This window comes from Diabrotica virgifera, chromosome 6, assembly GCF_917563875.1.
Source record: "Diabrotica virgifera virgifera chromosome 6, PGI_DIABVI_V3a".
NCBI lineage: Eukaryota > Metazoa > Arthropoda > Insecta > Coleoptera > Chrysomelidae > Diabrotica > Diabrotica virgifera.
The window spans coordinates 156,030,701-156,054,772 of NC_065448.1; the positions used below are offsets into that span (position 1 = coordinate 156,030,701).

At 31.9% G+C, this 24,072-nt stretch overlaps 1 protein-coding gene and 1 long non-coding RNA gene across 2 annotated transcripts in view; one reads left to right on the forward strand and one right to left on the reverse strand.

Annotated features, from left to right (window-relative positions):
* LOC114331865 (juvenile hormone esterase) overlaps positions 1-24,072 on the forward strand; it is a 106,932-nt gene that overhangs the window by 70,232 nt on the left and 12,628 nt on the right. The window contains exons 2-4 of the mRNA XM_028281545.2: positions 6,174-6,305; positions 8,518-8,668; positions 11,883-12,074. Coding sequence (XP_028137346.2) covers positions 6,174-6,305; positions 8,518-8,668; positions 11,883-12,074 — 475 coding nt within the window. The remainder of the gene's footprint in view (positions 1-6,173; positions 6,306-8,517; positions 8,669-11,882; positions 12,075-24,072) is intronic.
* Positions 8,519-9,322, reverse strand: LOC126886385 (uncharacterized). The gene is made up of 2 exons (XR_007698587.1): positions 9,239-9,322; positions 8,519-8,713 (listed from the first exon to the last, which is right to left on the reverse strand). It is a non-coding gene; the product is annotated as an uncharacterized LOC126886385 (long non-coding RNA).

The following is a 24,072-nucleotide window of genomic DNA, read 5'->3' on the forward strand; positions in this document are numbered from 1 at the left end:
TATGATTTTTAACACGTTGACGGACAGTGCGTCAAATGTATAAGCAAGTGTTGTGACACTATATGTATTTTGCAAAGTAGAATAGGGGAAAATGCAACGTCTATAGACGTTGTGTTACATTACATCAATGGAAATTAGACGTCTATAGACGATCTGCCCGTCAGCGTGTTAATTTAAATTATATCGTTCAAAAGAGATTTTTTGTTTATTCTAATGAACTTTTGGCCCTCGGTAATGATGTAATATTTTATTCTGCGTTTAAATTTTTCAAAGGTTCTCGTATTATTTTTCTCAGGATTCGAAAAAAAAATGCGTTTAAAAAGCATTTGACCAAAATTTTGCGCATGTACGTATTATACATTTTTTAATCAGTATTTCAAACGATTTTAAATGAGGTGTCATATGATGTACTTTCCCATTACGAAATAAAATTAAAACTAATATTTCGACATGAATTTTTTGCCTTGAAAAAAGTAAAGTATTTTGATTTTTGAAAATTACATTCGGTTAATTCATTATTACATTTCCGAAACTACTGTAAGTTGTTAACTTATAAAAGTCTCATTTTGTAGGATTTTTTTTAATTTTAATGATAATTCACTACATATATTTGTTTTTATAGAGGAAATAAAAAATGTAGTATATCAAAGTGTGTAAATAATTTATTTCTTTAGCTGAGCGCTTTCGACATAAATGTCATCATCGGAGCTAATGGTCAATTGTTAAAAAAGTACCACTACAAAATTGAGGTGTTAACATTTGCATCTAGTGAAAATAACTTTTGGTTGGATATCCTCCGTACAACCCCAAACAACAAAAACAGAAAAACGGCCACATTACACGTTACACAAACACAAAAAGAATTTTTTTCATGGTATAGGTATCACCCATCCATTGTTGGCCTAGTAGAAACAGCTGACTGACGCCAACACTTTTCTACTAGGCCAACAATGGATGGGTGATACCTATACCATGAAAAAAATTCTTTTTGTGTTTGTGTAACGTGTAATGTGGCCGTTTTTCTGTTTTTGCTGTTTGGGGTTGTACGGAGGATATCCAACCAAAAGTTATTTTCACTAGATGCAAATGTTAACACCTCAATTTTGTAGTGGTACTTTTTTAACAATTGACCATTAGCTCCGATGATGACATTTATGTCGAAAGCGCTCAGCTAAAGAAATAAATTATTTACACACTTTGATATACTACATTTTTTATTTCCTCTATTCATTCAAGTGTGTACAAACTTATCAGTCTTTCAACAATTTTTTTTTATTTGTTTTTATTTCATCAACTTTATATATAGGGTATCCCAACCCAAAAGTAGCGAAACCGTTGAATATTTCGCGAAATGAACATCGGATCGAAAAAATGAAAAATATATGTGTTCAATAATTTTTAAAAATCTATCAAATGATACCAAACACGACCCCCTACTCAACCCCCTGGAAGTGGGATGGGGGTAACTTTAAAATATTTAGTGGAGACCCCTCAGTTTTAATTGCAGATTTATATTCCTAAGTAAGCAACTTTTATTTGGGACATTTTTTCGAATTCTGGATAGATGACGCTATAATCGGAAAAACGATTTATCGTGATACCATAGGTAATTTATAGAAATTGTTTAATATCTATAGAAACACACTCTCAAATGAAAAATCAAAAAACACAAGTTGACTATTTTTCAAAATCCTATCGAATAATCGAATGCCATCAAACACGACAGTGTCATTCGATAGGTTTTTGAAAAATATTAAACATGTGTTTTTTAGTTTTTCATTTGGAAGTATATTTCTCGAGACAGACTATTTCTATATTATTCTATTTCTATGGAATAGAAAAAATGTCTCAAATAAAAGTTGCTTACTTTTACGTAAGGAATCCAAATCTGCAATAAAAACTGGGGGTTTCCATTACGATTTTAAATTGAGCCCCACCCCACCTCCAGGGGTTGGAGTGGGGGGTCGTATTTGGTGTCCGATAGATTTTTAAAAATTACTGAACAGGTATTTTTCAGTTCTTCGATCCGATTTTCATTTTAGCCAATCGGCCCCCCCTCTTAACGATGTTGGATCCGCCGCTGCCTAGAAGTAGGATATACCCAGATGGAGGTGGATTCGGTCCACAGTGTGATTAAGAGAAAGTTAGGAAGAAAAAATGATATTGCTGTTCCCGCAGATTATACTAAAGTTATAAAAGCGGCCAGGCGAAACCCATCCCCTTACAAAGTAGTGTCTTTGCATTACAGCGATTTTTTACAATACAACAAAGGAATGTACACACAAATTCGACCTGGAAGCCAAAAAGGTGATCCTTGTGTCACAGATATTTTTGCATTGCAATATCTTCCTCAAGGACTGATAAAATACAAAATCAATTTTACTGATGAATGGCTCGAACTTCCACGAAGACCAAGTCGTACTAGAACCTCTGTAATTCACGAACCCTTATATGTATCGCCACGTCCAATTGAGGATTCAAAATTCTTACATCTTCAACAATTAAAATCTGTTATAGAATCAGATTATCATGCATTTTATGATAATTTAAAACATACCTGTGTGTCCCTCCAAGTCTGTTCACATATAAAAAAATAATGTGTATGATATTTTCTTCTTTCCAGTTTATTAGTTTAGAATTTTTTGTTTTGTTCTCCGCCATTTAAATAAAATAAACAAAAGGTTTGAAAATAATTAATTGTTTTTCTGAGGTGTACATGCATTACAAAATTGTCGTATGTGACATAAAATATTTAAACTTTCAATGCAATATGTCGTATGTAACGGCATTTTGCTTAAAATTCCACTGAACAAAAAATCGTGTTCCTGTAGGGGAGAGTTGGATAAAACGGGATAGTCAGATAAAACGGGATACATAGCCTAGAGACTCAACTAGTGCTGCTATCAATCGCACAACGGCAAAAACTTGTTCTCGGTCGTCATTTTAACATTCTCAGTTCGTTTTACCTCGATGCCACTATTTGATGAAAAGTTGTTGTGTTTAGAATTGTTTGACTCTATTTTTTTTAATACTTTGTACTTTTAAGTGCGTTGTTTTCTACATTATACTGCCTACATATATAAAAATATAATTCCGGTGACTATTAAATTTAATTAAGCAGTCATTAACGAATATTCTCATGTGTAGTTTACCTAATTTTACTTTCGCATTTAGGCAGTAGCCATTTTTGTTTTGAAAAATGTCTGAGTTTGACAAAACGGGACACTTAGAAGTTGGATAAAATGGGATACAGTTTCTTATGTCCCGTTTTATCTACCTATTTATTTGTTGGCCTATTAATTTTTTAAATAGAGATATGAAGCGTTTTCTCATACCGCAGAGAAGAACAACATATTTTTATGTGACTTTTGTTCTGATATATACGTACCTAGTCCTAAATAAAAGGTCTTATTTCCCATTTTGTCATAAAACATAAAAAACGCCTATTTTTAAATTTTTGACTACTGAAGATATTATTCTTTCACGAGTAAATTTTACTATACAGTTTAATGTCTACTTAATTTAGACATAAATTAAGTTTAAGATAATTTTATACAAAAAATTAAATATTATAAACCTATCCCGTTTTATCCAACCGTGGTTGGATAAAACGGGATGTGTACGACTTTAATAAATATATTTTTTACTATTTTCCAGTTATTAAAAATAGCTAAAGATATATGTTTTGTGTGCTGCAATAAATGTTATACCTATAAATAATAATATTATGATAATTTCTTTAACATATTTTCCGTAGTAAAATTAAACAATAATGGTATGCCGTTTTGTCCAACTCTCCCCTACTAATACCCAAATAAAAGGATACATCATACACAAATAATCGCATTTTCAAATTTAAAAATGGTCGATGAGAAGAGTTTTTTTCTCTCCTGAAATATTACCTCATTGCGACATACGACATATTGCAGTATCACCGACGAGATATCATCAGGTATCAAATTTTATCAAAAATATACGAGGTAAGTCCAAAAATATGAATTTCGCTTAAGAGTAAAGTGCCTTTATATTGCACAATATCGAAAATTGTTATTAAGAAAAGTTGTTTGTAATTAAAAATTATGTTATAATATAATATGCATTTACACTCTTCTAATTGAAAAAAAAAATTGAAAATTTTCCTCAAATTACGGATACTTAACATCATCTTTATTTAGAATAACTCCGTTATTATTAATTTTGCGAAAAAAGTTATTCTTTATAAAAATGTCTGAATAGTGAAAAAACTAAGATGCAATCATAAGATATGAATTGTGTTTCAATTCTATACGAGGTATGTCAAAAATATGAATTTCGCTCAAAAGTAAAATACCTTTATAGTTCACAATATTTCAAATAGAAGGATGTCATTGCATATTGAAACATAGTTTTAATTTTGAACAACTTTTTATAATAACAAATTTCAATATTGTGAAAAATAAAGGTACCTTTACTCTTCAACGAAATTCATATTTTTTGACATACCTCGTATAAAATTGACAAAATATAATATCTTATAATTATATTTTGGTTACGAGACTATGCAAAACTTTTTATAAAGAATACGTTTTTTTCGTAAAATTAGTAATAACGGAGCTATCATAAATAAAAATGATATTGGGTGTCTGTGATTTGAGGAAAATTTTCAAAAAAAAAAATTTCAATTAGAAGAGTGCAAATGCAGATTATAACATAATTTGGAATTACAAACAACTTTTCTCAATGACAATTTTCGATATTGTGAAATATAAAAGCACTTTACTCTTGTGCGAAATTCCTGTTTTTTGACATACTCCGTATAACATTGATAAAATGTTATATCTGATGATTGCTTCTTAGGTTTTGGACTATGCAGAGCATTTTATAAAGAATAACTTTTTTTCGTAAAATTTATATTAAAAAAGTTTCCCATATGGTTTCAAGTTACGCAGACACACTGTATATAATGTATAATTTGACTATATTTTTTACACTTTTTCAGTTTTTCAAAAGTAGTCTTTCATTTGCTTTTGCTTCTTTGATTGGATAATGTGCTTTTATTTTGAATAAAAAAATTTTAATCCTAGCATTGTTCGGTTTAAGGCCATCGGTACATAATTCGCAAATATTTTACGGCTATCCCTACTTTTTGTGTCTTTACACGGCAAATTACTTGTAGTAAAATTCACACTGGATATGTAAACATTACTAGAATGTCATTCTACTTGACAATGTCATCATTAACTTTAAAGAGATGGTTTTTGAATGTTCTTGGATAACTGTTATTTGTATAATTGCAAATTATTAATTCAGTTAATAAATGTGATAATTTTTCCATAAACTGTGTAGTCAGTGATTGTAATAATTTATATGTACAATAAAAACTAATACTCAATCGAGAAAAGAGGAAAAGTGTTAAAGTGATTTTTTAATAATATATTGTTACTATGGAACGCTTACAATTTTGAACATCTTTAACAACAAAATACTTAGCTCACAGAATATATCCTGATGTATTCTCTGCTTGAATATTCCATAAATAATAAACAATAAATAACTTTTTATTAAATTTACGTCTTAAACCAATTATTTATCAAATACACTATTAATATTATTTAATCAACAAATGAAAATATTCCCGATGCCATGTCAAACATTTAAAACTGTCAGTGTCTTGTCATCATATTCTATTCTTTCTGAGTCAGTGCGTTGTATGACAAAGATAGCGAATGTTCGATTTGGAAAATATCACCACGGACAAGGTGTTCATTTTTTTAGAATCCTGAAAAAACTAATAAATATTTTTAAAAAAATTTAAACGCAGAAAGAAACACTAAATTATTATCGAGGGCTAAAAGTCCCTTAGAATAAATAAAAAATTTCTTTTGAATGAAATATTTGAAATTAAAAATCACACTACATTTTCTCTTAGTTTTTCATTCCTGTAACTTATTAAAATAAACATTATAGAAGTATTTAGGGACTTTCTGCCCTCGGTAAGAAAGTCATATTTCATTATGCGTTTAAATTTTTCAAAAATACTTATTAGTTTTCTCAGGATTCGAAAAAAGTGAATCCCCATTTGAATAGCATTGAAGCCGAAAATACGTACCCATCCCCTTAATGAATCTAGATTTTAATACTTTTAATAATTTTTTAGTGCTAGCAAGAAACATAAATAACTCAAATATTTTTAGGCTCCACAACCCCCTGAAAAATGGGAAGGAATTCGAGATGCCACCAAAGAAGGAGACGAGTGCTTTTCCAAACAATTTCAAGCGTATACGGGATCAGAAGATTGTCTTATTCTGAATGTTTTTACTAAAGAGGTACGAAATATATTACTTTTTTAGAATCATAGGGATTATCAAATATTAATAGCAGGATAGGATCTTATACTCGTATTTATAAATTTAATCAGTTATTACATGAAAGACAGTTTTAAAATTTAAATTAAATTTGTTTGATCTTTACCTAGATAAAATGACGTGTTGTGTAATGCATATCGTAGATTCCTCATGTCTATCCATTTATCGACCGCTTGCCTTGTAAATTGTTTTCCAACGTAAGAAATTTTTAATTCTCAGGTTCTTTAGATTGCTTTTAATAGATATTCCTATTGGGTCCTTTTGCAAATTATTCCTTATTCATTTGACAATCCATATCAAATGACAATTATGGGCCATTCCACGAACATACGCCTGTTTTGCATTACTTGGACAACGAATATTTTACTGTGCAACATAAGAAGTACATGGCGCTAATAGTTGTTCCAATAAACAACAATGTAATGTGCAATTTACTTTCGTTCTTCTTATTTTGCACAGTAAAATATTCGTTGTCGAAGTAATCCAAAACAGGCGTATGTTCGTGGAATAGGGTATATATAAAACGTTTAGAAGCCAAGGGATACAAGTGCATTTTTGGTACTTTTGAGAAAATCAACTTTGAAGTTTAACATCTTTCCTAATTTCTGCCGCTTGTCTTTCAAAATAGTTAGTGATCGGCTGGTCTTTTTTACTTTAAAAACTTTTTTATAATAGTACAATTATATCAGATTAAAAAAAACTTGGCATTTTACAAGCTATTTTAAAATAAGAAACAGCACTTATACCCATTGTCCTCCAATTGTAATACTTGAACTGTACTTGTATCTTTATTTTTTAAATATAATTTAATTAACAAAACACAGAATTTTTGTGAAAAAGTTAAAAATTGGTATATAATATGAAAAAAGTAGGAAATACAGTAAAAATAAACTTGACTAGTCATCATCGCTTTCAAAGCAGTTACCTGGTTCATCGGGTTCTTCCTGAATATTATCCCGAGTGGCTTGATCTGGGATTTGTTGTCTTTCCCGTTGTTGATGAGGCAAATTTCTGTAGAAATTGTGATGGATAGGAGGCTATTAATGGATGATTATTAAGGGATCTAGAGCTCTTTAAAGATGGCGTCTTGTGATTAGTTTTTTTTAAATACATCCAGAACGCTACCATTAAAAAAAACGAAAAGTTGTATGCCTATTTATTCTCCAGAGATAAATCGATTCCATCAATTGCAAATGTATAGTAGTAGTCGTAGGCGTCAAAGTTTTCAAATTGATTTTTTTAGACAACGGTGCATCTTATCCACTTTCATCAAGAGTACCTTTTAGTACTAGATCACCTCACAATTTGCTATTACAGTATCAGAAATGCTTAAATGTTAACGACAACAATGTTATGGGATAAAATAACCCTTACCTTACCCAAAACGGACGCCTATGACCTTTACTAGAAATTCGCATCTGATGGAATCGAGTTTTCTCTGGAAGGTAAATAAGTTTACCAGTTTTCGTTTTTCTGAATAGAAGCGTTATATAGGTATTTTAAAAAAACTAATTACAAGACTCCATCTTTAAAGAGCTATAGCTCCCTAGTCCCATTTTCGGACTATTTTTTCTTTAATAGATTAATTGAGTTCAATTATCTTACAATTATCTGAGGAATCTCCGATCTTCGTTTGTCGGGATATTTTCAGAACGCCCTGTATGACCAACACTTATTTGGAGGCCAAGGGGTATAAGCGTACTTATATCCAATGGCTGCCAAATGATAAACAAACTATTTTCAGGATATAAGTGAAATATCCATATATGTCACTTCTGCTTTTAAATTCACTTGTATCCTTTGTCCACAACATTAAAATGGGTATTGACTATCTATTTTTGTACTTATCTCCAACTTGACCAGAATTGCACTTATACCCCTTGGCTTCTAGACGCCTCATATTTGGTTTCGATTCAGGTCACACCATGGGCTATTCTGAGGATTCCAAAAGGATGAAATGTTCGTAATAGATGGTGGTGGTCTCTGAAACGCCATTAAATCTAAAACTGTATTTCAGTAAAATCTACAAAAATATTTTATACATGTTTTTTACCTAAAATGAAAATCAATTAATATATAAAAGAATATAATCAGTGTAAAACATAAATGACACGGAAAGTCCTAAGATTCTTCTAATATAAATTTTTCTCTTCACAATTTTTTACGGTTTCAGATTTCAAGTTCAAAATTGAGGCCTGTAATGTTTTGGATACATGGGGGTGGCTTCACGAAAGGCTCAAATACACTGAAATTATATGGTCCTGACTATCTATTAAGAGAAGACGTAGTATTAGTTACAATTAACTATCGTTTAGGTCCTTTAGGTAAGTTCTTTGTTATTCATGATTTTTAACCTGCTACGAAATAACCTGCTACGAAATGGATCACTAAGAGACATCTTTAAGAGCAACATCCCGACAGCTATGAAACGGAAGACATTTGACCAATGCGTTCTTCCTATTATGACATACGGAGCAGAAACTCTCACGCTCACAAAAACAACAGCACTAAAAATGCGAGTGGCACAAAGGCGCATGGAAAGATCGATTCTCGGCGTGACAAAAAAAGACAAAATAAGGAACCAAGACTTAAGGAAAAGAACAGGTATCACTGATGTCGTTGAACGTATAGCCAAGCTGAAATGGAATTGGGCAGGTCACATAGCGCGACTGAAAGACTCACGATGGACCAGAAAACTAATTGACTGGCGCCCAAGAGAAGACAAACGCAGCAGAGGACGACCACCAACACGCTGGATGGACGACATTAAACGAATATCCAAGAAATGGCAACAAGAAGCACAGAACCGTGAAGAGTGGCGAAGAATGGGAGAGACCTATGTCCAGCAGTGGACAGAAGAGGTTGTATGATGATGATGATGATGACGAAATAACTGCATAAGAAAACCTTGAAAGTAGTCTCCCGCCACCAGAGAAAAAACCTAGTCCCTTTTGCTCTATTACATATACAGGCAAGACACTAACAAGTATGAAGAGAAGTAGCCATATTTCTCCAATGTGGTCTCGAGGTAACAAAGTAGGAAAACTCGAAGAGGTACCACAAAGTTTTTTATTTATTAAAAAGTCATATAAGGACGCGTTTCGGCTCTATACAAGCCATCATCAGCTTAAGTACAGGAAGTTCTTCTATGTTCTGCGTACAGGACGTACTATGTTCTTCTATGGTTTTTCTTATGTCTTCTGTTGGTTCTATGGCTGGTCCTATGGTTCTGTTCTTCTTATGGTTCTACTATGTTCTTCTTAAGTACAGAAAGATTTTCTATGTTCCTGTACTTAAGCTGATGATGGCTCGTACAGAGCCGAAACGCGTCCTTATATGACTTTTTAATAAATAAAAACTTGTTACCTCTTCGAGATTTCCTACTATGTAATTAACAAAAATAGTCAAATACATGAAACAGGAAAGAATAACACCAGCATTCAGAACAAACAACAATTTAAGCAATTACATTAAGAACAATAAGAGCCAAAAGAAAAAGCAATTACAGAGTGGTGTATACACACTGACATGTGGTAACTGTCCAAAATGTTACGTCGGTCAAACTGACAGGATCTTTGGCAAACGTATAGCAGAACAGAAAATGGGTTTCAGTCAGAATCTTACATGGGTCAAACTGGCAGGACCTTTGACAAACTTAAAGCAGAACAGAAAATGGAGTTTAGTCAGAATCTGTTTTTCAACAGAAAACAAATTCTGCGTACTCACTTCATCTTCTTCTAGATCATAATAATTATTTTAATGAACCGTTTCAAATTCTTCACATTCAAAATAAAGGCCTTAAGCTATCTTTATTAGAATATATGGACATTAATAAATTAAACTACATATACAGATATAATTTTGAATGGCCAACTTGAGACAAACAACTTTTTAACCTATTAATTTAATAGGCCAGGGTAATAAGACAAAAATATACCCTGTTCGTGACACTTCAGCAGCCAGGGTACTGAAGCGTTTTTTCGACAAGTAATACCTATAGGAACAAATTGTAACTATTTCCTGCGTAGGATCTGGCGGCCATTTTTATTTATAAACATTTAACTGTCAAAAAACGGCATTTTCCCTTTTTTTTTCAAATCAATGGAAAACAGTGAAACTTATGATTTTTTTAGTACAGATATCTGTGAGATTATGGAAAAAGTTTTAAAATCACATATTACAAAGTTTGATATACTCATTTATTGTTAACTTAATGGGGAAAAAGTCGGAATTGCAAAAAAAATTATTTTCGCAATAACTGTTGTAAAAATTAGTATACAGGTTTGAAATTTTTCTCAATTGAGGGTTCTTTGGTACTTAATATGTGATAACAATTTCAAAGCGATTCATTCAATTTTTTAAATTTTATTCGAATTGTTTATCTCAGAGAGCATTTTTTGCAATAACATAAGTCAGACAAAAATGACGTTAGAACCATTCCACAGGTGTCAAATGGGAGAGCATGAGCTATATTTTTAACTTGGTTTAAAAAAAGCGAATAAAAAATGCATTTATTAATAATAAATAATTAAGCAAAAGTATCGTAAATCTTTCCTTATAAACGTTTTGAATAACTTTTTCCAAAAAAATTAACTTTTTTACCCTGTTTTAAATGCACAACTACCAAGTAATGGTATTTATATCATAATTGATAAAAAATTGTAATAAATATATATAATTTCTTATATAACAAAATAAAAAGTTTATAAGGAAAGATTTACGATATTTTTGCATAATTATTTATTACTAATAAATGCATCTTTTATTCGCTTTTTTTAAACCAATTTGAAAACATAGCTCATGCTCTTTCATTTGACACCTGTGGAATGGTTCTAACGTCATTTTTTCTGACTTATGTTATTGCAAAAAAAATTCTCTTTGGGATAAACAATTTGAATAAAATTTAAACAATTGAATGAATCGCTTTGAAATTTTTATCGCATATTAAGCACCAAAGAACCCTTATATGGCAAAAATTTCAAAGCTGTACACTTATTTTTACAATAGATATTGCGATATTATTTTTTTTGCAATCCCAACTTTTTTCGCAATTATATTAACAATAAATGAGTATATCAAACTTTGTAATACGTCATTTTAAAGATTTTTCCATAATCTCAAAGATATTTGTACTAAAAAAACCATAAATTTTACTGTTTACCATTGATTTGAAAAAAAAGGGAAGAATGCCATTTTTTGACACTTAATTGTTTATAAATAAAAACGGCCGCCAGATCCTACGCAGAAAATAGTTACAATTTGCTTTTATAGGTATTACCTGTCGCAAAAAACGCTTCAGTACCCTGGATGCACGAGTGTCATGGAAAAAACCTTATTACCCTGGACTATAAAGGCTTTAAGTGCATACACACTGTAAAATACATCATTTGAGAAAGACACTCTGCGAAAACAGTTGTAGTGACAATAACTTATAATAAATTTTGGGGAAGTATTGAACACAAAAGTTTTTCAGTGTTTTATTGTCCTTCTATATAGACTTCTATACATATAAATATATTAATATTTTGTGCTGTTTAGGATTCATGGCATTCAAAGATCCAGATGTAGGTGTACCAGGTAACGCAGGTTTCAAAGACGCTGTAATGGCTTTACGATGGGTCCAAAATAATATTAAACAATTCTCTGGAGATCCAAATAATGTGACAATATTTGGTGAGAGTGCTGGAGCAGTTGCTGTTCATCTGTTGGTACTTTCGCCAATGACCAAAGGTAAGGATTTCCTATTAATTTACGATAAACTGAACAATTGAATAATACATTATAAGAATACGTCGGTTTTAAAATGTTTTCTGATGTCCTATTCGCCATATCCACTAAGGTGGATCATTTTATAAATCGTCTTCCATGTATTTTTCCTCATCTCTTTTCCATACTACAAAAGTTGTAGGTTTTAGATACTAGTTGTGAATGTTATTTTTTATTTGTGTAATCTCTCTGGATAATTTATTTATCTTCTAGATATCTCGATATAGGGCGATTGATTAGTGGGGTAAAGCTCAATAGATCCGCTATAGTAATAGATAGCAATAAAAGTTAATAATAAAAATTGTAGCCAACTTTGAGCTTCACATTACAAAATTAGTTAGAATGTTACAGGTTGTTCGATAACACAGTGGCAGACCAAACTTATGTTTTTTTTAAATGGAACACCCTATATTTTATTTTATATTCGAAATCCTGTTAATTTCTCCATCACAAAAATATAAAGGTTTGTTATGTTATACAGGGTATTTACAAAGTTTTAACCAATTTTGTATGAAAATCGTAACAAGTTCAACTCCCTGTATAAATAAAAATAAGCACAACAGCAATGGTTTATTAATACCATACTTTTTTTATTTATTGTCAAAATTTTCAAGAATTATTGACATTGCTAATTTTCTTTATATCAAATACAGAGTGAGTCAAAACGCAAGTACATTATTTTCTCAGTAATGTTAAATGGAACACCCTGTATTTTATATCATTATTAAAAAGTAACATTACCTTACTTTGATTCTTATATAACATTCCCTATGTCCAAATTTATTAGTTTTCGAGATATTTTCATTTTTCAGAGCAAATTATTTTAGGTGTGTAAATTTATCTAAATTTTAAGTAAGCCATGACTGAATTGACAATTGACGATTACTGATTATCAATCCGGTAATCAATGTAATAATGTAGCAAATAAAGAAATAAAAATAATTTATTAGTAATATATTTTACAAAAAAAAACACAACCACAACATGCAACATTTTTGAAACAATTAAAAACTACTTTTTTATGTAAATGTAACAAATAAAGAAATAAAATTAGTAATATTTACAAAAAAAAAACACAAACGCAAAATACAACATTTTGTGAAGACAATAATTAAACACTAATTTTGTATGTAAATGTAACAATGTAACAAATAAAGAACGAAAATAATTTATCAGTAATACATTTTTCCAAAAAAAAACACATTTGAAAAAATTAGAAGCTACTTTTAATAAAATATTTTTAGTATTTAATTACACAAGGTGTTCAAAATTACCTCCTAACACATTTATGCACGCCTAAAAACGGTCATTGAATGAGCTACTTACTCTACGAAGCATTTGTAGATTAACACATCGAAATACACTTTGTATTCTATTCTGTGATGTTGGGGGTTGCTGGACGAAGACACTATCCCGAACAAACAAACTTAAACTTTTTACATAACTTTATTCTTACAAGGTTAAAGGTACAATTACAACTACGTCGACCGACATTATCGTTAGGATAGGTCAAGGTGACCCATATCTCGGTAACTATATCCCCTGACTACGCCAGCAGAGTTCAGCGAACACACTGATCCAACAACGATGTCTCAGGTACTCGACCTTCCCACTTATATCTATTATATTAAAAACAATGCCCATATGTATTACCATATATGGTTATGCTATACGTATTTCAATAATGACGTGTGCTTTGTTTGCAGTCTTGCGAATGAGTTGAATACTTTGAACTTTGCTACTGACGTAATAAATTATACAAATTGCAACTATAATATTGACCTTATTCTTATAACAAATAAATTAGGAAAATTCCGTGAGGGTTGTCGTGTACCATCACATCTCTCTGGGCGGGGAAAAGATGAAAGGGAATTTCAGTAACAATTTCCTTTCATCTCTATTTTATATTATTTATGCTGACTGACCTCTCCTTTATAAGAAAATTAAACAAACATATTAAAATAAAATGAGAAAAGAAAAAAAATGAGATATATAAATATGTACACTGAACCTTAATAAAAGTCTTATGGTGGACTATTATTACACTTTTACACTATAACACTTTTCAGTACTTATTCTTTTTATATATTATACAGCTTAACGTTATTCTTATGTATGACTACTTGTTTACCCTTTTTCTCAATAATTACGTTAGGCGTTTCATCTTTAATTACGGTATATGGACCCGAAAACAAAGAGTTAAGTTTTGTGTTTGGCTCATTTTTTATTAATACCTTATCTCCTGGTTTATAAGTTATTTTACTCGTTTTGGCATCATATATTTTTTTCTGCTGTGTTTTGTATGTGTTAGTGTTTCTCTGGCCTCCTTTGCGGCTACTTGTAGTCTGTATTTCAGTTCCATGGGATAGTCGTCAAAATTATACAGGGGTTCTATTTCGTTTTGAATATTTGTCGGCAGTCTACATATTTTTCCGAACACTAATTCGAACGGTGTATAACCCGTTGCTGAGTGTACTGAAATGTTATACGAAAAACAGAAATATTGCACCCATGTACTCCAATTTGTAGGGAATTTTGATAGTTGTATCCTAAGGTACGCATTTAAATGTTTGTGAGTGTTTTCTAAAGCTCCTATTGTTTCGTGGTGATATGCTGTTGAGTTTAGTTTCTCTATTTGCAATAATGAGAATGTTTCCTTAAATGTTCTTGCCATAAACTCTGAGCCTTGGTCTGTGACTATTTTTCTGGGTACTCCATACCTCAGAATAAAATTTTCTACCAATGCCTTGGCTACTGTTTCGGCTTCTTTGTTCTTTATTACATATCCTTCTATGTATTTACTTAGATCACATTGCAGTGTCAATATATATCTATTCCCACTGTCATCCATCTCAAATGGTCCTACTAGATCTATAAATATTGTGTCGAATGCGCAGGTGGCAGTCGATGTGATAGTTAGAGGTTGTTTGGTTATGATAGAATGCTTATGTCTTTGACAATCGTCACATCTCTTCACAAATTCCTCGATATCTTTTCGTAAACTATTCCAAAAATAATATTTCCTTATATTTTTGTACATTCTATTTATTCCGGCATGCCCTCCTGTTGGTAACATGTGAAAATCATTAATTATAATTCTTCTTAATTTTTCATCTGCTATATTCTGTTTGTCTTGTACTATACATATTCTGATATCTCTTTCTTTAAATATTTTAGGATCCTTTCTTATCTCTTCAATAATTGGCTGATTCTTATTATTCTTTACTAGTACTAGATCCTTTATATTCTTTTGTGCGCACATTTGAATCAAGGCTCTCAACGATGCTCGTAGCGCAGACGTTGATCGAGGTTCTTGATATGTCGAGTTTCTCAACGACGCTCGTAGTGCAGACGTTGATCGAAAATCTCGAATCAGATAAATAATATCGTCTTCTTCGTTGTACAATATACTACTATTTGTATTTTCTTCAGCCGAATCTAGCTTCATTGTTTTGCAATCGTCCTTGTCTATCAGTTTTACCTCTACCGCACTTTTCGGGAATTTCAACAATTCGACTACGTCTGGTTGATCAGTCCATTCGTTCTTCGAATCGGCGATTTCCTCCTGCTTTTTCGTTTGTGCTCTCGTTATCACTAATATACTTTTCTCTGAGTCCTTATTTAGTTGCTTTAGTTCTTCTGATGTAACTTCTATTCGTGATAAGGCGTCAGCTGTTACATTTTCAGCTCCTTTCACGTATTTAATTGTAAAGTCGTATTCTTCTAACTTCAATCTAAATTTGGTTAATCTGCTGGAAGGGTTTGTCATACCAAATAGGTACACCAATGGTCGGTGGTCTATCAAAATAATAAATTCTTTCTGTAGAAGGTAATGTCTCCATTTAGCAATGCTCCATACTATTGCCAGTAATTCTTTTTCTATCGTAGGATAATTCATTTCCGCTTTATTAAGTGTTCTACTGGCATATGCTACCGGTTTGTCATTCCCGTTTGACAAAGTTGCTCCTAGTGCGATGCCAGATGCATCTGTTCGTAGAATAAACGTGTTCTCCTCCGATAAATCTGGGAATTCCATTACGGGGGGTTTGATAATGACGCCTTGAGGCTTTCAAAAGCTTTTTGGCATTCTGTTGTCCACTCAAATTTTAGATTTTTCCTTGATAGTCTATTTAGAGGTGCGGCTATTTCTGCAAAATGATTGATATGTTTTCTGTAATAATTTGCAAAGGCTACGAATCTTTTTGCTTCTTTTGCATTTTGTGGTATTGGATATTGTTCCAATGCGGTGATCTTTTCCGGATCTGGTGCTATACCTTTATTCGAAATCTTATGTCCTAAATATAATAGTTCTTTTTTCATAAACTGATTTTTCTGATTATGCTGTTGTAGACTGTTGCCAAAGACTATCAAATCATCAAGATATATAAACATGTTTTCATAATTTAAACCTGACATTGCCATAGTCATGGCTCGTGAGAAACATCCTGGGCTTGTCTTTAACCCCATCGGAAGTCGTGTCATTTGATATTGACCTCTATCGGTTGCGAATGCTGTGTACGGTCTGGACTTAGAATCGAGTTCTATTTGGTAATATCCTTGGTATAAATATAAATGTGAAAAATATGTTGCTCCTGATAAAGCGTCTAGGATTTCTTCTATGCATGGTAATGGAAATCTGTCATTCTCAATTTTGTTGTTTAGTTGTCTGTAATCTATCACAACTCTCCATTTCTTGTTCCCATTTTCATCGTTTTTCTTTGGCACTATAAGTAGTGGAGATGAGAATTCTGATATTGCATTTTCAATAATCCCGTCTTTTAACATTTTGTCTACTTGTCTATTTATTTCCGTTTTTTGTCCATGTGGTAATCTATACGGTTTTGTATAAGCAGGTGATACTCCTTTTTGCAATTTTATTTTTGCTTTGTATACGTCCGTCGTTGTGCATGGATCGTTTTCTAAGAAAAACACATCGGAATATTTTACACATATTTTTTCTATTGCTCTTTTTTCCTCTAGCGATAAATTTGTTGTGTTTATTATATTCAAAAGTCTTTCGGCACGACTCACCGATTGTTTTGATTCTCCCATGTGGAAAACGTCGAACTTGTCTAATCTTTCGACCTTCGGTCTAAAATTCTTAACAATTATTTCTCTATCATTGATATTAATATCCTTATTGGTATTTTTCCGTCGACTGGTTTTGAGACTGTTCCTGCCGAGAAAATTCCTTCCGCTATCTCCTGTGGTATAGTTACAAAATCTCCGTAGTGTGTCCCGATCTCGAAAAAAAATAATTTTTCACATCTCCTAGGTATTATTATCGTATAAATTTCTCCCATAGATAGCATTTCCAAATCTCTTCTCATTCCTTCTACATGTAACGATAATTTTAAGGATTCGTAATTTATTGTAGCAAAATATTGGTATAAAAAATCGCTACCAATAACTCCATCGACTTTATTTGTGAAACTCTTCATAACTGCAAATTCCTGTGTCAACGTTATCTTCTCTGAGTTATCTAATATTTCAAGGTCACACCATAAGGTTCCCCTTGTATATACAGTTTTTCCGGTAACGCCTCGCAAGCTAATACGTCGGGTTTTGTTTATGTCGGTGTAGTTTTTATCTAAACATTCTTCAAATAAAACGCTGACTGTTGCGCCAGTGTCAATTAATAGTTTTTTGCGTTTTCCTCTGTAATAAACATTAATATAATTTAATCCACTTGCTGTGGAATTATCCGCCTCCATTCGATGGGCCACGAAAAAAATCTACTTCTTGTATTGTGCTTGTGTGTGGCTGCTCTTGGCGGGGCTGCTCCTCTGTTGCGAAATATGCTCCTGGTGAATTTCTGTTGCTGGGGTTTCTACCTTGCGACCAATTATTATTTCTCCCTCGTTGACCATGTCCTGCTCCTCTGTTTCTTTGAGACCTACCTCTGTTATGATATTGTCTTACTTCGTTTCCATTTGTATTTCTATTATTATATGTCTTGTTACCTTCTTTTCTCCTGTCAAAACTATTTTTGTATCCGTTTGTTGTATTTCTTCTTCAGCCTCTATATGTTTTATTCATGTGGTACATTCCTGCAGTTTCCGTTCGAGTTATCGATTCTTCGTTCTTTGCGCTTGTTATCGCTTCCGCTAAAGTGCTAAAGTTCTTGGCTTTCAAAATTGTCTTTATCTTGTCATTTTTTAAACCGTTAGTAAACACGCTTATTGCAATTTTTTCGTTTACTTTGGCCAGCACTTCTTCTGCATCTCTGTTTCCCTCTGCTTGTGCTATTGTTAATTTAGCCATGAGCTCCTCTAAACTTCTTCCAAATTTTTCTATTGACTTATTCTCTTGTTTCGCTGAGTTGATCTCCGCTGACAGAACAGGGATAGATTGTTTTACTAGAAACTTTTCTTTAATATCGGTTATTAGTGCCGCGTTTGAGTTGTAAGTAGTCTTCAGTCGTAATTTTGCTGCTTGCGTTAGTTTCACCTTCAACAGGTACTTTGTTAGTTGCGGTTTTCCCTCATTATCTAAAAATTCATCGTACAGTTCAATTGCGTCTATGAATGCTCTAATTGATTTTTCGGTGTTTCCTATGTGAGGGATCAGGTTCCCTGCTGTTTTCAGTTCGAATTTCTCTCCCATCTTGTCGTTGTTATGTTCAACTTGTCTTTTCCGTAGTTCTGTTTGGACTTTTTCGATTTTTTCTCCAATTTTTGCAATAATATCTGCAATGAATTTGTCTTCTGCTGCCTTACAGCTGTCACCTTTGTATATTTTATGCACCGTCCTAAACTGTTCCGTGATAGTCCTGAGTTTTTCCACCCATTTATCTGTGATTAGCTTATTTTTCCTTCGTTCTATAGTGTCTTTTGTGAGATTCCTATTTAATATAGTTATATCTTCCAGAATACGTTGAAATCTTTCCTCGAACATAAATTCGGCTTGGCCTGACTACGTTACTCAATAGTATATGGCCTAGTGTCTCGAAGTCTCAATTACTTCGTAAAGCTTATCATTGCCGTTAAGTTTATCAAATATAACAAAATATAACATATAAAATATTATAATAAAACATAAATGTAAGTAAAATAAAAGGATCAATAATATTGGATAACCGTCAATATTTAAAGTGTCAGTAAATAAGTAAGTGAGTAATTATATAATAAAAAATAATAAAAATGTCAATATGAAAATTAAAAAAAATAGTCATCAAACTTACTTCATAAGCAGTTAAACTGTAATGTATTAAAAAGAAAAATTACTCACGAATATGGGTTCATGTGTCTATGCATTTGGTCCTGGATTCTGGGCGTCTAACCTCAGCATCTCCATTGATTTAGATACTTCCTGTCGGATGTGGCGTCGAAGCTGCTTCTTCCATCGTCGATACAGTAGCCATCCGACGATGATTATGGCCAGGCTGAACGATACAATTCCCAAAACTCCAGGGATTGATAGCTTCTCGTTTTCGCCGGTTTCAGCTGTCACACCTCCGCTGTTGCCTGCTTGGTTTATGAAGATCTGTTCCTCTTTTTCTTTATTCTGGTTGTTTCCCATCTTACGTGTAAAGCTGCATACCTCAATCTATATGCGAACCAGAAAACTCCATTCTTTAACTTAAGGCACGGGTCGCCATGTGATGTTGGGGGTTGCTGGACGAAGACACTATCCCGAACAAACAAACTTAAACTTTTTACATAACTTTATTCTTACAAGGTTAAAGGTACAATTACAACTACGTCGACCAACATTATCGTTAGGATAGGTCAAGGTGACCCATATCTCGGTAACTATATCCCCTGACTACGCCAGCAGAGTTCAGCGAACACACTGATCCAACAACGATGTCTCAGGTACTCGACCTTCCCACTTATATCTATTATATTAAAAACAATGCCCATATGTATTACCATATATGGTTATGCTATACGTATTTCAATAATGACGTGTGCTTTGTTTGCAGTCTTGCGAATGAGTTGAATACTTTGAACTTTGCTACTGTCGTAATAAATTATACAAATTGCAACTATAATATTGACCTTATTCTTATAACAAATAAATTAGGAAAATTCCGTGAGGGTTGTCGTGTACCATCACAATTCTTCATCTCATCCCTTGTTGTTGGAGGTATTTTATAAACTTCATTATTAACGTAACCCCAAAGAAATCAGTCCAGTTTATTAAATTCTGGTGATTTGGGTAGCCACGCTACTGGTCCATTGAAAAATGAAAATATCTCGAAAACTAATAAATTTAGACATACGGAATGTTATCTAAAAATTTAAGTACAATAATGGTACTTTTCAATAGGGATATAAAATACAGGGTGTTCCATTTAAAATTACTGAGAAAATAATGTACTTGCGTTTTGACTCACCCTGTATTTGATATAAAGAAAATTAGCAATATCAATCATTCTTGAAAATTTTTTAAGTACGTAAAAAATATGACAATAATAAACCATTGCTGTTTTGCTTATTTTTATTTATACAGGGAGTTGAACTTCTTACAATTTTCATATAAAATTGGTTATAACTTTGTAAATACCCTGTATAACATAACAAACCTTTATATTTTTGTGATGGAGAAGTTAATAGGATTTCGAATTTAAAATAAAATATAGGGTGTTCCATTAAAAAAAAACATAGGTTTGGTCTGCCACTGCCAACCTGTAACATTATAACTAATTTTGTAATGTGAAGCTCAAAGGTGGCTAAAATTTTTGTTATTAACTTTTATTGCTATCACTAGAGTGGATCTATTGAGCTTTACCCCACTAATCAATCACCCTGTATACCGATCTACAAAATTCCATTATATCCCTAAGGATCTCTTCGTCTTTTATTTATGTGGCCATAACTCCCTGTCTTAGACCATAATACTTTTAATCGTACTATTATGCATCCTTTTTGCTTTTTATATTTTGAAATAAGCTGTTTTTGCTATATTTCGTCTATGATGGTGGTTGTTCTCTTCATGATTTGTCTTATTCTTTCATTTATTTTTTACGTGCATCACTCTGGATCGACCTGCTAATCTGCTTCAAAAATCCATTTTCGGAGTTAAAACTTTTTGTTCCGTTTTTTCAGTGCGTTGGCTGGTTTCACATCTACAGTGCGTCCATAAAGTAACGCATAAATTCATTATTTCGTAAACCAGCGACTTTATGGAAAAATCCCGAAACATGTCGATTTTATTTTTAAATTACAAATTGTTGGCATATATATCATAATAGTGACGTCATCCATCTGGGCGTGGTGACGTAATCGATGATTTTTTTAAATGTGAATAGGGCTCATGTGATAGCTCATTTGAAAGGGTATTTAATTCTCTATTCAGTAATATAAATATGAACATAATTATTTATACAAGGTGTCCACAAAATGTTATTTTAAATTAAATTAATTTGCACAAAAAGATGAATGTATGTAATTTGTTTAATTCTAAATACATTGTACTGCTTTCAGAAAATATAAAAATGTCTTATTTACAAAATAAACATTGATTTTCGCTTAAAAGTAATGTTCAAATTTTCAAGAGGCACGTGGGTGGCAGTTGTAACATTTAATTTAAGCGAAAAGCAATATTTATTTGTCAAATAGACATGTTTGTCCTGTTTTCTGACAACAGTAAAACGAATTTTGAATGAAATATAAATTGAACATACATTCTTCTTTTTTTTTTCAATTAATTTAATTAAAACATATTTTTGGAACACCCTGTATAAATAATTATGTTAATGTTTATATTAGTGAATATATAATTTAATGCTCTTTCAAATGAGCTATCACATGACCCCTACTCTCATTTAAAAAAATCATCGATTACGTCATCAAGTCCAGATGGATGACGTCACTGGTATGATATATATGCCAAAAAATTGTAATTTAAAAATAAAAATCGACTTGTTTCGGGATTTTTCCTTAAAGTCTCCGGATTACGAAATAGTGAATTTATGCGTTACTTTATGGACTCACTGTATAAATTACAACGCTTTTAAAAATACTATTATACAGCTGTCTTATTTTCTGCTTAGAGATAGTTCTTTCTTAGATTTTAGTTTCAATGCGTCTATTTTATTTTTTTATTTTTGCCCTTAAATAGATAGATATATTCTGAACACTATGAAGTTACCTTTCAATATATTCTAAGTTAAGTTCATAATTTTTCACTCCTCCTGTTTCTCCTGTATTTCCTTTTTGTTGAATTAACTTCCCCTCGCTCATATTCTTGTACTAATCGCTTTATCATGAAAAGTAGGTAGATCCCTTTCGTATTCTTGTACTAATCGCTTTATCACGAAAAGTAGGTACATCTTCCTGGTCTTGTACGATGACTACGCGTTCGTCCGTAAAATTATGGTATAATGTATATATGGTTGTCTTTCTTATTCCAGCAGAGGAGAAAGTTATAATAGGAGGTGATTTCAATGCACATGTGAGACAAGCCAAGACAGGATATGAAACAATACATGGGGATTAGGCTTTAGAACTAGAAATGAAGCTTAAGATGACATGCTTGAATTAGCAAAAGCATTGGGTATGGCGATTGTAAACACATTATTTAAAAAGAGAGAAACTCAACTTATTACCTACAAAAGTGGACAACATCAATCCCAAATAGACTACTTCATGATAAGGAAAGAAAACATACGTGAATGCAAGGACTGCAAGGTAATAGTTAGTGAGACAGTAAGCCAACAACATAAGCTGCTTGTTCTGGACATCGAAGTAAAAAGCGAAACTAAACAAAAATATCGGAGAGGACCACAAAAAATCAAGTGGTGGATGCTAAAAGATGAGAAAGAAGGTCTATTCAGGGAAAGAATAGTAGAAAAAATATGTTGGAACATGAAAGGAAGCCCTAACACAATTTGGAGAAAAATGGCCAATATTATTAGAGAGACGGCTATTAAAATACTTGGGAAAACGCCACCAAAGAAGTTAGAGGATAAAGAGACTTGGTGGTGGTCAAATGAAGTACAAGGAAAAATAAAAGAGAAAAGTAAATTATACAGGGTGGTTCATCTTATTCGCCTCGGTCTCTGTACGGAAAACCACTTGATATTTTAAAAAAATTTCTTCACAGAAATATATAGGGCCTTTAATACTACAATCTAAAAATAATGTGAATTATACAGGGTGCTCTAAAAAAGAGTGGTATATCAAAGTTATATTTTTTCTTATGGAATGCCCTATATCTGATGACATTACTGAATTGACCTTAAAAAATAAGCTATACTTTCATAAGGGTTCCCTATATCTAAATACAGGGTGTTTTGATTTATTTCGATTTTTATAAAAATGTAAGGTTTTAGAAAAAAATAAATATCTACGAATCTAACAGTCAGTAACAAATTATTTCTTGGAACTTAATAATAAACTATTTAGCATACTTAAGCAGATGATTACTTCAACAAAATTTCTTACAGGGTGGTCAAAATATAAGATTGTTCTATTAACAAAATCAAGCTGTAATAACTTACTTATTTTAATCAGAACACCCTATATCTTACTAGTCTATCGCGTAGAAAATTTACGTAGCTTTCAATTTATATTAGGGTTTCCTATACCTACCTTTTACAGGGTGGTTAAAATATTAGATTGTTCTATTAACAAATTCAAGCTGTAATAACTTACTTATTTTAAATGGAACACCCTGTATCTTACTAATCTATTGCGTAGAAAATTTACTTAACGTTCAATTGTTATTCGGGTTTCCTATACCTATCTCCCTTCTTTTTTTAAATATTTAAAGATTTCCTAATTAGTAAGCTATAAAAATTAGAATTAAGTACCTATGTGGTGGTTATGTAAAACACATCACCAACACCGGCAATATACTTAAATATCTTGGTCAAGATACTTTCGTTAATAAAATTCACATTTTTATCATTTAATCACACAGAGTGTTCTTATTTTAAATGACATACTCGATATTCTATTCTTTATAATGGAAGATATTTAAAATCTCTTCAATTCCATGTAAACATTCTCAA